The 12,370-nt window shown below is 59.0% G+C and overlaps 1 protein-coding gene across 12 annotated transcripts in view; it reads left to right on the top strand.

Annotated features, from left to right (window-relative positions):
- Positions 1–11,871, top strand: part of GNAS (GNAS complex locus) — a 49,927-nt gene extending 38,056 nt beyond the window's left edge. For 5 of the 12 annotated variants that reach the window (XM_045833558.1, XM_045833556.1, XM_045833557.1 and 2 more), the window contains 12 exons: positions 208–280; positions 3,238–3,282; positions 7,271–7,325; positions 7,441–7,560; positions 8,041–8,138; positions 10,029–10,083; positions 10,175–10,248; positions 10,337–10,395; positions 10,502–10,622; positions 10,778–10,908; positions 11,056–11,123; positions 11,397–11,871. In XM_045833558.1, coding sequence (XP_045689514.1) covers positions 208–280; positions 3,238–3,282; positions 7,271–7,325; positions 7,441–7,560; positions 8,041–8,138; positions 10,029–10,083; positions 10,175–10,248; positions 10,337–10,395; positions 10,502–10,622; positions 10,778–10,908; positions 11,056–11,123; positions 11,397–11,543 — 1,046 coding nt within the window. In that variant the 3' untranslated portion in view covers positions 11,544–11,871. Of the gene's footprint in view, positions 1–207; positions 281–3,237; positions 3,283–5,383; positions 5,387–7,267; positions 7,326–7,440; positions 7,561–8,040; positions 8,139–10,028; positions 10,084–10,174; positions 10,249–10,336; positions 10,396–10,501; positions 10,623–10,777; positions 10,909–11,055; positions 11,124–11,396 lie in introns of all 12 variants that reach the window. The other 7 variants (XM_045833564.1, XM_045833560.1, XM_045833567.1 and 4 more) reach the window with 4 other exon arrangements.
- The last annotated feature ends 499 nt before the right edge of the window (positions 11,872–12,370 follow it).

The raw sequence follows: 12,370 nt of genomic DNA, 5'->3' as shown, positions 1-12,370 counted from the left end.
TACAGAGCTGGACATCTATTTCACGTTTGAGGCGTCGAAATGTCAAGCAAAATTGCAAGTCTGTTCTTTTGTTTGTGTGTGTGTGTGTGTGTGTGTGTCCGTCTGTTCCTGTTGCCCGTGGCCTCAGTGGAAGGCACAGCAGCCCTCTGGCTGCCCAGAGCTCGCCAAACGGCCCCTCATAACCTGAGCCTTGCTTTCATTTTCTAGGTGCGGGAGAGTCTGGTAAAAGCACCATTGTGAAGCAAATGAGGATCCTGCATGTTAATGGGTTTAATGGAGAGTAAGTGTCAAAGCCGGGCCAGGCCAGGGCCAGGAGCACACGTGACCCTGACCTTTAGGGAGTTCAGGTAGCTCGGGGGACTGGGCAACCAATGTGCACGTAAGTTTTCAGAAACTGCATGTTAGAAAATCTGGGGAGAGCTCTTCAGGGATTCACCCCCCCTCCCTTTTGTTAGTGTTCAGTGCAGCAACAAATAATCATAGCAATAATAGTAACGCACCAGCCTTGCATAAAACAGACAAAAACGAAAAAACAACCTGCCCTGTCCCAGGAAAACGGAGCCTGAGGGTCCCCCGCACAGGTCTGCAGCAGACCTGGTGCCGTGGGCCCTCAGCATGGCGGCGGCCGCCGGCAGGGGCCGCCCCCTCGGTCAGGCGACACTGGCCACGGCAAAGAGGGGTGCCCCCCCCCCCCGCAGATTTCAGCGCAATGCGCCAAAGCAGGATGTTCTAAACTATCAGGGAAACATTGTTTCAATAATGTTCTCACACAAAACAAAGTTGGAAGAGGCAGCCCTTGTTAATAATTCCTCGTCCCCCACCTTTGGAATTCATATTGTGGGTCCATGGTCGTTTCCCTTTTTAGAAATCAGTAGCCCCGGGCCCGAGAGGGGGCCTTGACTTTGACGTGGGGAGAGGCTGGGAGTTCGGCACTGCCGGGCTGAGGGGCTCTTTTGCCTTTGAAATGCCCTTCCAGACTCCTTGGGGTAGGACGATGGGACAGGGAGAATGCGGATGAAAGGAGACCACCAGAGACACGGCCTGGACTCTGTTTTCCTGGTGTGAGAGCAGAGGACCCCCCCCATGAGCAGCCCGGAGGGGCGCTGGTGTGCCGTTCCTAACTGCTCGGCCCTGGCGCCCCCCCCCCCAGCCGGGGCTCCAGTGAGAGCGGAGCCCTCGGTGGCTCCCTGTTCAGGCCCAGAGGGGGAGACCGAGTCACGGTGGTGTAGTTGAATCCAGGCACTGCCCCCCCACCAACCAGGCATAAAAAAAGTCCTTACTGTCCCCTGAGCACCAGGGAAACAAAGAGTGGGGGGTTTTCACCTTTCGGATGTTAAACAACTGACTGAAGGCAGCCCTTTATGGAAAATTCTAGAATTTCTTAGACCAAATAATGGGGTGGGGGATAAGAAAAGGGTGACGTCATGCAAATGGACATTTTAGTTTAGGGTGCCTCTGAGGCCTTCCCCGGGAAATCAGGGGGATCGGCCACGGCACTGATTTCACGGCCGACCCCCAGCGAGTTGTCAGTACGCACGCCCACCCCAACCCACCACCCACCCACCCCCATGCTGCCCATTCAACAAGTCGCCTTCAGTGGCCAGAGAGCGATTCTCAAAGTCTGAGCTCCCCACGCGGCCCTCGGGGGGTCCTGCCACCAGAGGTGGTCCTCGGTCAATAAACCAAAACCTGCCACAGACTCCTCTCGCTGTGCGGACGCGTGCCCTCAGGAGAGACCTCTTGCATCGTGCCCCCACCCCGGCCACCGCGCGGGCACTGCTTCTTCACCGTGCTAATTAAGCAAAACTAATTTGGCCGCGTCCCCTGTAGATAAATATTTTGGTTGAAACTGGACCTGGCCAGCGTTTTTAAAGGGTGCAGTGCCCCTGTTTACCTTGGTTCGAGCCCGGGGGGGGGGCGGGCGGGGGGCAGCCCGTGCCACGGCCGACTGCAGAGGTTTGCTGCCCTGCCCACGGCCCTGCTTTTCTTAATTGTTGAGAGAAAGGATTCCCCTCCCTGAGCCAGCCAGTCTGTATTGCAGACCCGGCGTTGAAAGCAGAACTTCTTTTCGATTTTCCCTTTTGAAAAAAAAAGAGGAAGCGCCTGTCCCAAGTTCGCCTGCTTGGTGGAGGAAGCCATAGGTGTCGGCTCCCGGGGCGTTATATTTAGCCTGGGAAAGTGAGACACGGGACTCCTCCTCAGGGTGCGTCTGGAAGCCGTGTTTGTGCCGTGGCCCACAGGCCTCCTTTTTTCTCCCTCCGCACTGTGGCAGGGCGGCAGACACGGCTTCCTCCGTGCCTAGGAATTCCCGAGGAAACCGGGCCCGAAAGGGGTGGGGTCCTTCCCTCCTCCCGCAAGCGTGCGCTGCTTTAGTGCTGGGCTGAGCTCTCCGACCTGCCTTAACTCCCCGCTGGTGACCTGTGTAGAGTGACTCGGAATTCTAATCTGACTTTCAGAAACAGAGGTCAAATTCGGATTCCCCTAACCCGTAGCTAACGCTCTTCCTTCCGTTGAGTGCCACAAACAAACATCGCTATTAACCCCGGCCGAGCTAATCAGCGGCTGCGAGAGCAGCCAGACAGCGTAGCCACGTCGCCCTTGCGACCTCCAAGGGGCGGGGGGCACCCACTGTGTGTGAAGACTGGGTTCTGAGAGGTAGTTTTTTTTTTGTTTGGTTTGGTTTTCCGAGTCCAGACATGGTTTTAATTGGTGAGAATTTGTGGGGAACAATTACGTATCCATAAAAGCATTTTATATAGTTTTCCAGACTGCAGGAAGGGAGGCCCTCGCCTGGCACCAGATGTCGCGGGCGAGCGCGGCCCGAGTCCGGGCTCCGAGCCTTCGCGTGCTCGGAGCCCGCGCCGGGGACTGAGGTCTGGGACGCAGGGAGCCTTCCTCGGGGCCGCTGTATCCTCAGGAGAATTGTGAGACAAAGCACTGCCCCGGCTCCCTGGTGCACCTACATTTAGCGCAAGCACAGGAAAATAATTATCAGTCCCTTCTGTCCCCGGCCGGGCGTCTCCCGAGGGCTCAGCTAATCTGCAGCCGGGGTGTGGAATCCTGCCCGCCACGGCCCGCAGCCGCAGGAGACGGTCCCCGTGGGCCGGGAAGGCGACCTCAGAACTAACGGGGTGGCGGACAGCGGCCCTCGGCTAGGAATGCAGAGAGGTGGGGTGGGGATTTGGTGACCTTGCCGTGCCTTGCAGATTAGGTGAGCTTTCAATCTCTCTTTAAAAGGGGCGGCGAAGAGGACCCGCAGGCTGCCAGGAGCAACAGCGAAGGGTAGGCACACTCAAAACCAGAAAAAAAAAAACTTTTTAAAACAGACAGCCAGACATGAAGGCCATGCTGGGAGACTGAGGGCAGAGCCCCGGGAGGAAAGCAAGAATCACTTAGGGGCCATCCTCCATCTTGGTACACGTGTGCAAAGGGTGCATAAACAATTCCGTAACATCTCACAGCACGTGCCCGTGTAAAACTTTTTTTTTTTGGCCATCCTTAAAGTATAATTAGATGCAGCTGAGGGGGGAGTTATAGCTCTCAGCGTTAGACAATCAGTTGAAGATTTGGAGAACTGCTGTTTCTCCTTAAGGTTCCTGCCCCCGGCGGGCCTCCCCTCCCCCCCCCCCCCCCACCCCCCAGCTCCACGAGAAGCTGCTCCTGGTTTTTTGAAACTATCTACTAAAGTCCATCCACCCGTCGGGTGCTCTGATTTTAAAACTTCAAGCTTCTGGGACGAGTTTTCCTCCCCTGAAACTCGCGGTGCCCCAGCACCCTTACATTGGGGGGGGGGTGCCAAATGCTGGGCACCTTGGCTAGAGGCGCGTCATTGTTAACGGATGATCTCCAGAAGCTTCTGGCCTTTTAAAAGTTATCAAATTAACTTGAGTCCAAGGCACCGTAGTTAGCTAGTGGACAGGAAATGGGCGATGGCATCCACCTTTTTTTTCTTTTTTTTCCATTCATTATCGAGTTAATTGTTTTTCTTCACTCCCGCATCCCCACCACCCATCACACGCCAACACACACACGTGCATGCCAGGGGGCCGCTCACGCTGCGCCTGCGCATTCAGCATGCTGTCGTGGGGCAGCCGTTTCTCATGAGACCATGCAGGGCCATCCCCCCGGGCCTGGGCAGCGTGGAAGGGATAGCTCCCGAGGCCGGGAGGGGCGGGGCCAAGGAGACCCGGGGCGGGACGAAGTAACTGACACATGTCTGTTCATCTGTTTCTTTTAGAGTATTTAATTCCTAGATGGTGGCTTCCCGTTCCTCTCCTTCCCGGCTATGCCCCACCACCCTTTGCATGCTGGAACTGCTAATCAGAACACTGTTCTGTGGGGGGGGGGGGGGAGGGGCCCTACTACCTAACCTCTATAGAGATAAGTGAAAAAAAAAAACACAAAAATACCAAAAAAAGCAAAAAAAAATCACAAAAATCAAACAAAAAAAATGGAATGAAATACTTAATTATCCAAAATGTAGTGTAACTCCCCAAGCAGGCATCTGCCTAGCCAGTGACCGATGGTCTGTGTACTGTACCAGAAGTTGGCATCCAGACAGAGTGGCCAGGCCTTCCCCAACAGCCCACCGCGCGCTAGACGCTGCGCTCACCCCCGACCCTACTACTGACTAACCTGCCTGCTCTTCTCTGTGACTTGTGCACTAAATCTCAGTATTAACACGTGTGATTAATAAAACTTCTCTGCATGTCTCAGCAGTCCCTGTCTGTCTCTCTGTCTTTCTTCTTTTGTCTGTCTTTTCCTATAAAACCACGAAGGTAGCCAACGGAAGGACATCCCCACAACCACTGGGGGGGCGGGGCTTTTGGGATTCGAACCGAGTTCCTCCGCTGCTTTAAGCACAGTGGGCGGAGCTCCAATGCCCTGAAAGTACTCAGGCCCCAACTTTTTTGGTCCCTTAGAATTCTAGCCCCCCGGTACACATTTGGGCCTGACACCTGAGGGACTTCGCCCCGAGTCGGCCAGCCAGCCAGCGCCGGGTTCCCCGGGTGGCAGTGGGGACGACAGGAGCCCGCCCGCCCCGCGGTGGGACGCCGCCATCCACGACCCACAGCGAGCGCTCCCGCGGCAGGGCTCCGCGTTGGGAGTGTTACACACCCGAATTAGATTTCGGATTTCCTGTTTTAGCGGTTTTATACTTGATACACTCCCACACCTACTCACATACGTAGATGAATACTGAACACGTTCTCAAAATATCCGCATTTAAGACGGGAGCGTTTCCAATTACCATACTACTACTTAGACCCGAAAACCAGGCTGAGTGAGGGAACCTGGTGTCTCGGGATCCGTTTCTCCGCGCTGCAGGTCCGGCTGCAGGTCCGGCTGCAGGTCCGGCTGGGTGCCTAGTGCCCAGGTGCAGCTCGTTCTCATTACTGCGGGGCCTTAAAGCCAGAGAAGGGTCTGGGCGCTCCTCTCCCTGGGAATGGAGCCTGTTTTTAGTGAGTGGGGGTCTCCTGTGAGTTTGAGCCCCTAGGTAAACTTCAGGGCCCCTCAGGCGCGCGTGCTTTTAAAACGCTGACATGCGCAGGCCTGATGTTAGGTGCAGCCCCACGTCTGGACGTCCGTCCTGATCGCTGGGCGGAGCTGCAAGCTTGCACCGCCCCCCAGGGGTCCGGGTCCAGCGGCAGAGCAGCTGGGTGGTTCCTCCCTCCTGGCTGCCCCCACCCCTTGCCCCATCTGCCCCTCCGGTCCCCAGGGCGCAGCAGTCTCGCTTAGCACAGCCACGAGGGGATACCTAGGCCGATCTGGGCTGCCCCCAGCTGCTGAGAGCAGCCCCCACCCCCGGGGAAGGAGCAGGGTCCCGAGGCCAGTGGAACAGAAGAGGCTGCACCTGGCAAGGGCGCCTGGAGCCCCTTCAAGAGGCGAGGGCCCACCCCTCACACACGCAGGCCTTGATCTCAGAAGACGAGACCCCAGGGGAGGGCTCTGATGGGGGATCAGAAATGGGAAAGACCAGGTTCTCTGGGGGGTCAGGACTGTGGGCAGGCGGGCACCAGGGCCCCTCCTCACCCCACTAACACTCAGGCTGTGGCTGCTCCTCTTAACTCCCCACCCCAACGCACATCTCCTCTATTAACCCTCTGTCAGTCCTCTCTCAACCTTCTGTCCTCTTCGGAGGGTCCCTGCCTCCAGCCCCTGACCCCAGGTGAATGCTCCTGAACTGGGGAGTCTGCAGAGACTCCTTTAAAAATGACAAGAGGAAGACGGGCTCTCTGTCCCTCTGCTTGTGACTCCCGCGTTCCCAGGGCCTCAGTTTCCTTCTTAGTGCCACGCCCCAGGGCCTGGCGCACAGTTGGTGCCCTTCCACTACATGAGCAGGCCCTGCAGAAGGTCCCGGGGGAGGGAGCAGTGGGTGTCACCAAGGTCCGTGCCCCAAGCCAGGGGTCCCTTCTCACCCCTGAAAACCCCAGCTGAGGCGTCTCCGGCACACCCGCAGACCTGTCCTCAAATGAAGGACAGCTGTGGGGGGGCACGCAGTAGTTCAATGGACATAGTGGGGTGCCGACATCCTGGCCGGGGGGGGGGGGCGGGGAGGGCCCAGAAGTCCCAGGGTGTGGCCTCCACTAGTGCCCGTGACCATTCCACACAGGCCGTCCTCCAGGTCCACCTCGAGGTCAAGACTTTAAAGCAGCACAGCCTCTGACCTCCGCTCCAAGAGCATCCCCCTGGGCACGCGAGTCCCAGATCATCCAGACTCCTTGGGGGCAGGGGCGCGTCCCTGTGCCCCTAGAGGGGACCCTGTGCACTCACAGCCCGCCGCAGTGGCTGTCCAAATAAGGAAACAAACACAAAGAACCCGCCAGGACAGCCTGCCACCCCACTAACCCTAACCTGCAGCCCACTAACCCACTGGCCCAGTGGGGCCCTTCCCCCCTCCCCTGCCCACAGTGATGCCCCTCCCCCACCCACCCCAACAGAGGCTGATGACACCTAGGGAGTGGGGTGCCGCGGGGGCTGGACGCCCACGGGACCACCGCGGAGGGAGTGACAGGGCAGGGCCCAACTTCTGGTACAGTATAGCGGCCTCGGTCCAGATGCCAACCCGCCAGGCGGCCCCCGTGCGGGGCGGAACCGGGCGGTGGTCATTTCGAGCCACCTGGGTTCCGGACCTGCAGTGCCCCCGTCTGAGCCCGCCACCGCTCCCTCGGGAACAGAGCACTATGCTTAGTCGGAACAGCATGACCAAAGCGACCCCATTCGTGCACGGGATGCCATATGATTGTTCTCCTCTTCGCTCCCACTGTAGTGAGAAGGCCACCAAGGTGCAGGACATCAAAAACAACCTGAAGGAGGCCATCGAAGTACGTGCGCGCGTTTGTTCTCGCTCCGCGGCCCCCACCCCCCCCCCACCCGCCCCAGCAAGCAGGCAGAGAGAGCAGAGCGGCCCCTCACCCCCGCCCCCCGAATCTCTTTCAGACCATCGTGGCCGCCATGAGCAGCCTGGTGCCCCCGGTGGAGCTGGCCAACCCCGAGAACCAGTTCCGCGTGGACTACATTCTGAGCGTGATGAACGTGCCCGACTTCGATTTCCCTCCCGTAAGCAGAGCCCTGGCGTGGTTGTCGAGCCCCCCCACCCCCCACCCCGGGGTAGCTGGCACGCTTCATCACAGCCACACCGGTGTGCGCGCCACGCCTGTGTCCCGCAACACACCACGCAGCTCAGGGGTGGCACCCTCGCTGCTCCCACCCAGACGCAACCCCGGCTAATCGGCATGGCCCGGCTCAAGGTGGACGAGCAAAACTCGGCCCCCGGAGAGAAAAGGCCATGAGATCTGGGCCCCCGCCCCCCCGTAATTGCCCCCCCGTAGGCGTCTTGTGACAAACGACAGTGTGTTAAACACGGCACACGAACCCTGATGTCCCGTTAACTGAGTACCCTAAACCCCCCGGGGCACCCCGTGGCAGCCCTGAGTGTGCTTATGTGGCCGGCATCGGGGACCAGAAGCGTGGCCCCCCGAGCCCACCTGGCCGCGTGGGTGCGGCCCGCCCCTGACGCCCTCTCCGCCCCGCCCACAGGAGTTCTACGAGCACGCCAAGGCTCTGTGGGAGGATGAGGGGGTGCGCGCCTGCTACGAACGCTCCAACGAGTACCAGCTGATCGACTGCGCCCAGTAGTAAGTGGCCGCGCGGGACGCCGCGCCCGTGGCCCTGACCCCCGTCCGGAGCAGCGGCCGGCTGCCCCCACCCGCAGTTCGGCCGCTCCTCTGAGTCACGTCGCTCAGACCCTCCGCTGCACTCCCCAGGGCTGGGATGTGCTTTCACACAAACAATTAACGCCTGGTAGCCAAAATGGCAATTACTAAGGCGAGAAGATGATAGTCGTGATTAATTAGGGAGGCGGGGCAGCGCTCGCACTTGGGATAATGTAGAAATATCTCCTTGCTGTCATTTAAAACCCGGGAGAACCTGACAAAGGGATGCCTCCCTCCCCCGCCCCGGGAGCGGATAAAGGCTTTGCCGCTGCTGCGCAGGGCTGCGTTCGCACGCAGACCCGCGTGTTTCCCCCGGGGCCAGAACAACAGGCCCATCGCCGCCGTCCTTGGGACCCCCGCCCCCACCCCTCCTTCCACCGAGTCCTGATTTTCTCAAAAGTTTGCGCTAAGAGCTGGAAGTGCTAATTATAGTAACGCAAAACAGATGGAAATCCTGGAATTGTCCGCTCTGCGCTGGGTCCCAGGGAGCGGGACAGGTAGCGAGAGAGGGTCAGGCCCCGCCGTGCCCTCCGGGAGGGCGGGCCGCGCTCAGGGCGCCCTTTTTGCTTTGTTTTGTTTTGTTTTTTGTTTTCTTTTTTCTTTAATGCCACATTAACTTACTCCTGCAACTTTATCTGAAAGTGGCGCCGAGCCCACAGTGTATGGCAACTTTGAAGCAACTCTGGGAGAAAGAGAACTTAGCTGACAACTTGTAAAATGGCACCCCTGGCCGGAGGATCCCCGGGCCTGCGTGGGCCTGCGTGGGCCGGGCCCTGCCCGCCTCCGCCCGCAGTGCCTTCATGTTACAGTTGAGATACTGGTGCCTTGCCCATTTCTTAAGCTGCCTATTTTTATTTGTTGAACTGGGGTTTGGCTGGCCCGGCTCCAGCTGTCTCTCTCACAAGATTTGGTACTGATGAGCTATTTATAGAACTGTGGTTCTGTTGCCATGGCAACGCGCTGGCGGCCAGGGCGGCCGGGGAGCTATTTCTGGCCCGGCGCTGTAACGTAAGACTGATTGGGCAAGTCGGAGTGCCCTCCCAGCCCGGCCGGCTCGGCTGGCGAGGAGGAAGGGGAAAAAAAACTCGCAGAACTTCTTCCAGCAGCAGGCTTTTCCCCTCCGGGACTTTCTTTCCTGAGGGGCCCATGTTCAAGCCGTTCCAACGCCCCCGCCCCCACCCTGGGTGTAACATGAAGTTTTTATCCTGTTTTAGATCAGTTAAATTAGTCTGGTCTTTCAGAAGTCACTCTTCCTGGTCGTGCTTTGAGTGGAGCAAGGAGAGGGAGACGGGCCCCCTTCTCCACCCACGGCTCTCGGTCCCCGGGGGGAACCCCCCCCCAGGCCCGGCCCCCCGGCCCCCGGCCCGCTCGCGGCTGGCGCAGGACCCGCCGCCCGCGTGGCCCCGAGGTTTCTCCACACTCCAGATTTCACATCTGGACGCTCCTCGCCCGTGGGCCACACGGGCCGGAAGGGAGCGTTGTGAGCGTTTCCTGTGCAGCGTGGTCGCGCGGGCGGGGCCGCGTGCGCCCTCCTCCTCCTCCTCCTCCTCCTCCTCCTCCTCCTTTGTTGTCTGGGGCCCCCGAGGAGCTTAAAAGGGAGAAGGAAGGGCTGTCCCTCCGAGGAACGCAGCCGCCGCGTGCTTCCCACGGGCCCCTGGCGGGGAATCCACGCTGAAAGGCCCGCAAGTGCACAACCCGGCACAGGCCGAGCCCACGCCAGGCCACGCCACGGCGGGAGGCGGGAGGCGGGGGGCGGGAGGGGCGGGCCCGGGGGCGGTGCTGAGCGCACCGCTGTCCGTCTCTGTCCCCCAGCTTCCTGGACAAGATCGATGTCATCAAGCAGGCCGACTACGTCCCCAGCGACCAGGTACGCAGGCCAGCGGGGTTTCGAGGCCCCTCCACGAGCCCGCCGGGGCTTCGGCTCGGGACGGGCGGGCTTGACCTTGCTTTCGTTCCAGGACCTGCTTCGCTGCCGTGTCCTGACTTCTGGAATCTTTGAGACCAAGTTCCAGGTGGACAAAGTCAACTTCCAGTAAGCACATGGTTTTCTGTTCCCTGTGGCGCTCGGCGTGGGGGGCCGGGGTCAGCCCGTGGGGTGACCGCTGCCCCCCCTCCCGCAGCATGTTCGACGTGGGCGGCCAGCGCGACGAACGCCGCAAGTGGATCCAATGCTTCAATGGTAGGGGAGCCCGGGCCCCTCTCCCGTTTCGGGACACTTTGCTCTCGTAGTCGTGAGGGGTCGTGTTGGCCTCTGACACGCATCCCTGTGCTGTCCCGTGCCCTAGATGTGACCGCCATCATCTTCGTGGTGGCCAGCAGCAGCTACAACATGGTCATCCGGGAGGACAACCAGACCAACCGCCTGCAGGAGGCCCTGAACCTCTTCAAGAGCATCTGGAACAACAGGTGGGCGCGGGGGTCCGCCCGGCCCCGGGGGGGGGGGCTGTCACAGAGCAGAGTCTTGGCCACGTGCTTGGGCGCGTGGCCCCAGCCCCCCCCCCCCCCCGCCCGCGGCAGAGTGCGGTCCCGCTGGGCTGCAGCTCCGCTCCCCTCCCCGTCAGATGGCTGCGCACCATCTCCGTGATTCTGTTCCTCAACAAGCAAGACCTGCTCGCTGAGAAAGTGCTTGCTGGAAAATCGAAAATTGAGGACTACTTTCCAGAATTTGCTCGCTACACTACTCCTGAGGATGGTACGTAGGGCGTGGCACGCGTTCCGGCTGCTTGGCTGTTCCCACCTATTTGCATACGGAGAGACCCGAGAGGCGAAGGGGGGGTGGCCGTGGTGCAGGCATGCTGGCTAATTACCTTAAGTAACAAAATGTCTATCTCCTCCGTAGCTACTCCCGAGCCTGGAGAGGACCCACGCGTGACCCGGGCCAAGTACTTCATCCGCGATGAGTTTCTGGTGAGTAGAGACTGTCTTTAGCTCCCTCTCTGACTGCCCTTACTCTCAGGGGTGGGAATCGGCTTACTCCCACGTTTGGGGGTTAAACCATCCACTTTGGTTTTCTTTCGTGGGTAGCCCACGCGAACTTGAGCTCTCGGGCCCCTTCGCTGGGATTCGTGGTAACTTGTGACGCCGGTAGCTGGCGGAGTGTCCTTGGGGGGGCGGGGTTTCCAGCCAGGAGGCCTCTCGCTCACACCCGTGTCCGTGTCCGTGTCCGTGTCCGCCCCGCAGAGAATCAGCACCGCGAGCGGGGACGGGCGCCACTACTGCTACCCACACTTCACCTGCGCCGTGGACACCGAGAACATCCGCCGCGTGTTCAACGACTGCCGCGACATCATCCAGCGCATGCACCTCCGCCAGTACGAGCTGCTGTGAGAAGGGAACCCCGACTTTAATTCAAGCCTTAAGCACAATTAAAAATGAAATGTAATTGTACACGCAGTTAATCACCCACCATAGGGCATGATTGACAACGCAGCCTTTCCCTTCCCCCCTGAGTGATTTTGCGAAACCCCTCCCCCTTCCAGCTTGCTTAAATATTCCAAATTTAGAAAGCTTAAGGCGGCCTTCAGATAGATAAAAAGGCCACAATGGTTCCCTCTCTTTACGTAATTAACAGCAGCAAACAGAAATCATTAAATGAATTAAATGAAATAAATATTGTCTTGTGCAGCATTAAAAATCAATAAAAAATTAAATGTGAGCAGTTTGCGACTCCGATGCGTTATTTGCGGCGGGTTTCACGCCTGGGCGGTCGGTCGCGGTGTCGATGGCCTCAAAGGGTGGGCGGCCCCACGTTGAGGCGACAAGGGCCAGACTCATAAGTGGGCGTAGGAATCCGGCCCCTCTCTCGACCTAATCTTTGGGTTCCTGAGACACTCGGCAGACAACAGGAAGCACCCACCCCCTCCTCCTCCTCCCAAACAAGGCCCAGGGGGAAACCACTAGGCCCTTCCAGAATCCTGTACTTGGGTCCTTGGTGCCCCCCCAGAGATCCTCTCAGCCCCGCACCCCAGGGTGTCCGTGTACCCAGAGTCTCCCCGAAATAGGTGGTGGTAGCAGGAGCTATCACAAAAATGGAAATGGTATTAAAATAACTGGCTGGCTGTTTGGGGGAAATTTTAAGGTGGAGCCCTGCCTCATTTCATACATACATCAGTCAATCACATGTTTAAATACAAAAAGGTGCTTTAAAAATGGCT

This window comes from Phyllostomus hastatus, unplaced genomic scaffold (genome assembly GCF_019186645.2).
Source record: "Phyllostomus hastatus isolate PE091 unplaced genomic scaffold, TTU_PhHast_1.1 phas_contig_17, whole genome shotgun sequence".
Classification (NCBI taxonomy): domain Eukaryota; kingdom Metazoa; phylum Chordata; class Mammalia; order Chiroptera; family Phyllostomidae; genus Phyllostomus; species Phyllostomus hastatus.
Note: the sequence above shows the minus strand (reverse complement) of the source record. Positions and strands in the feature narration are given on the sequence as shown.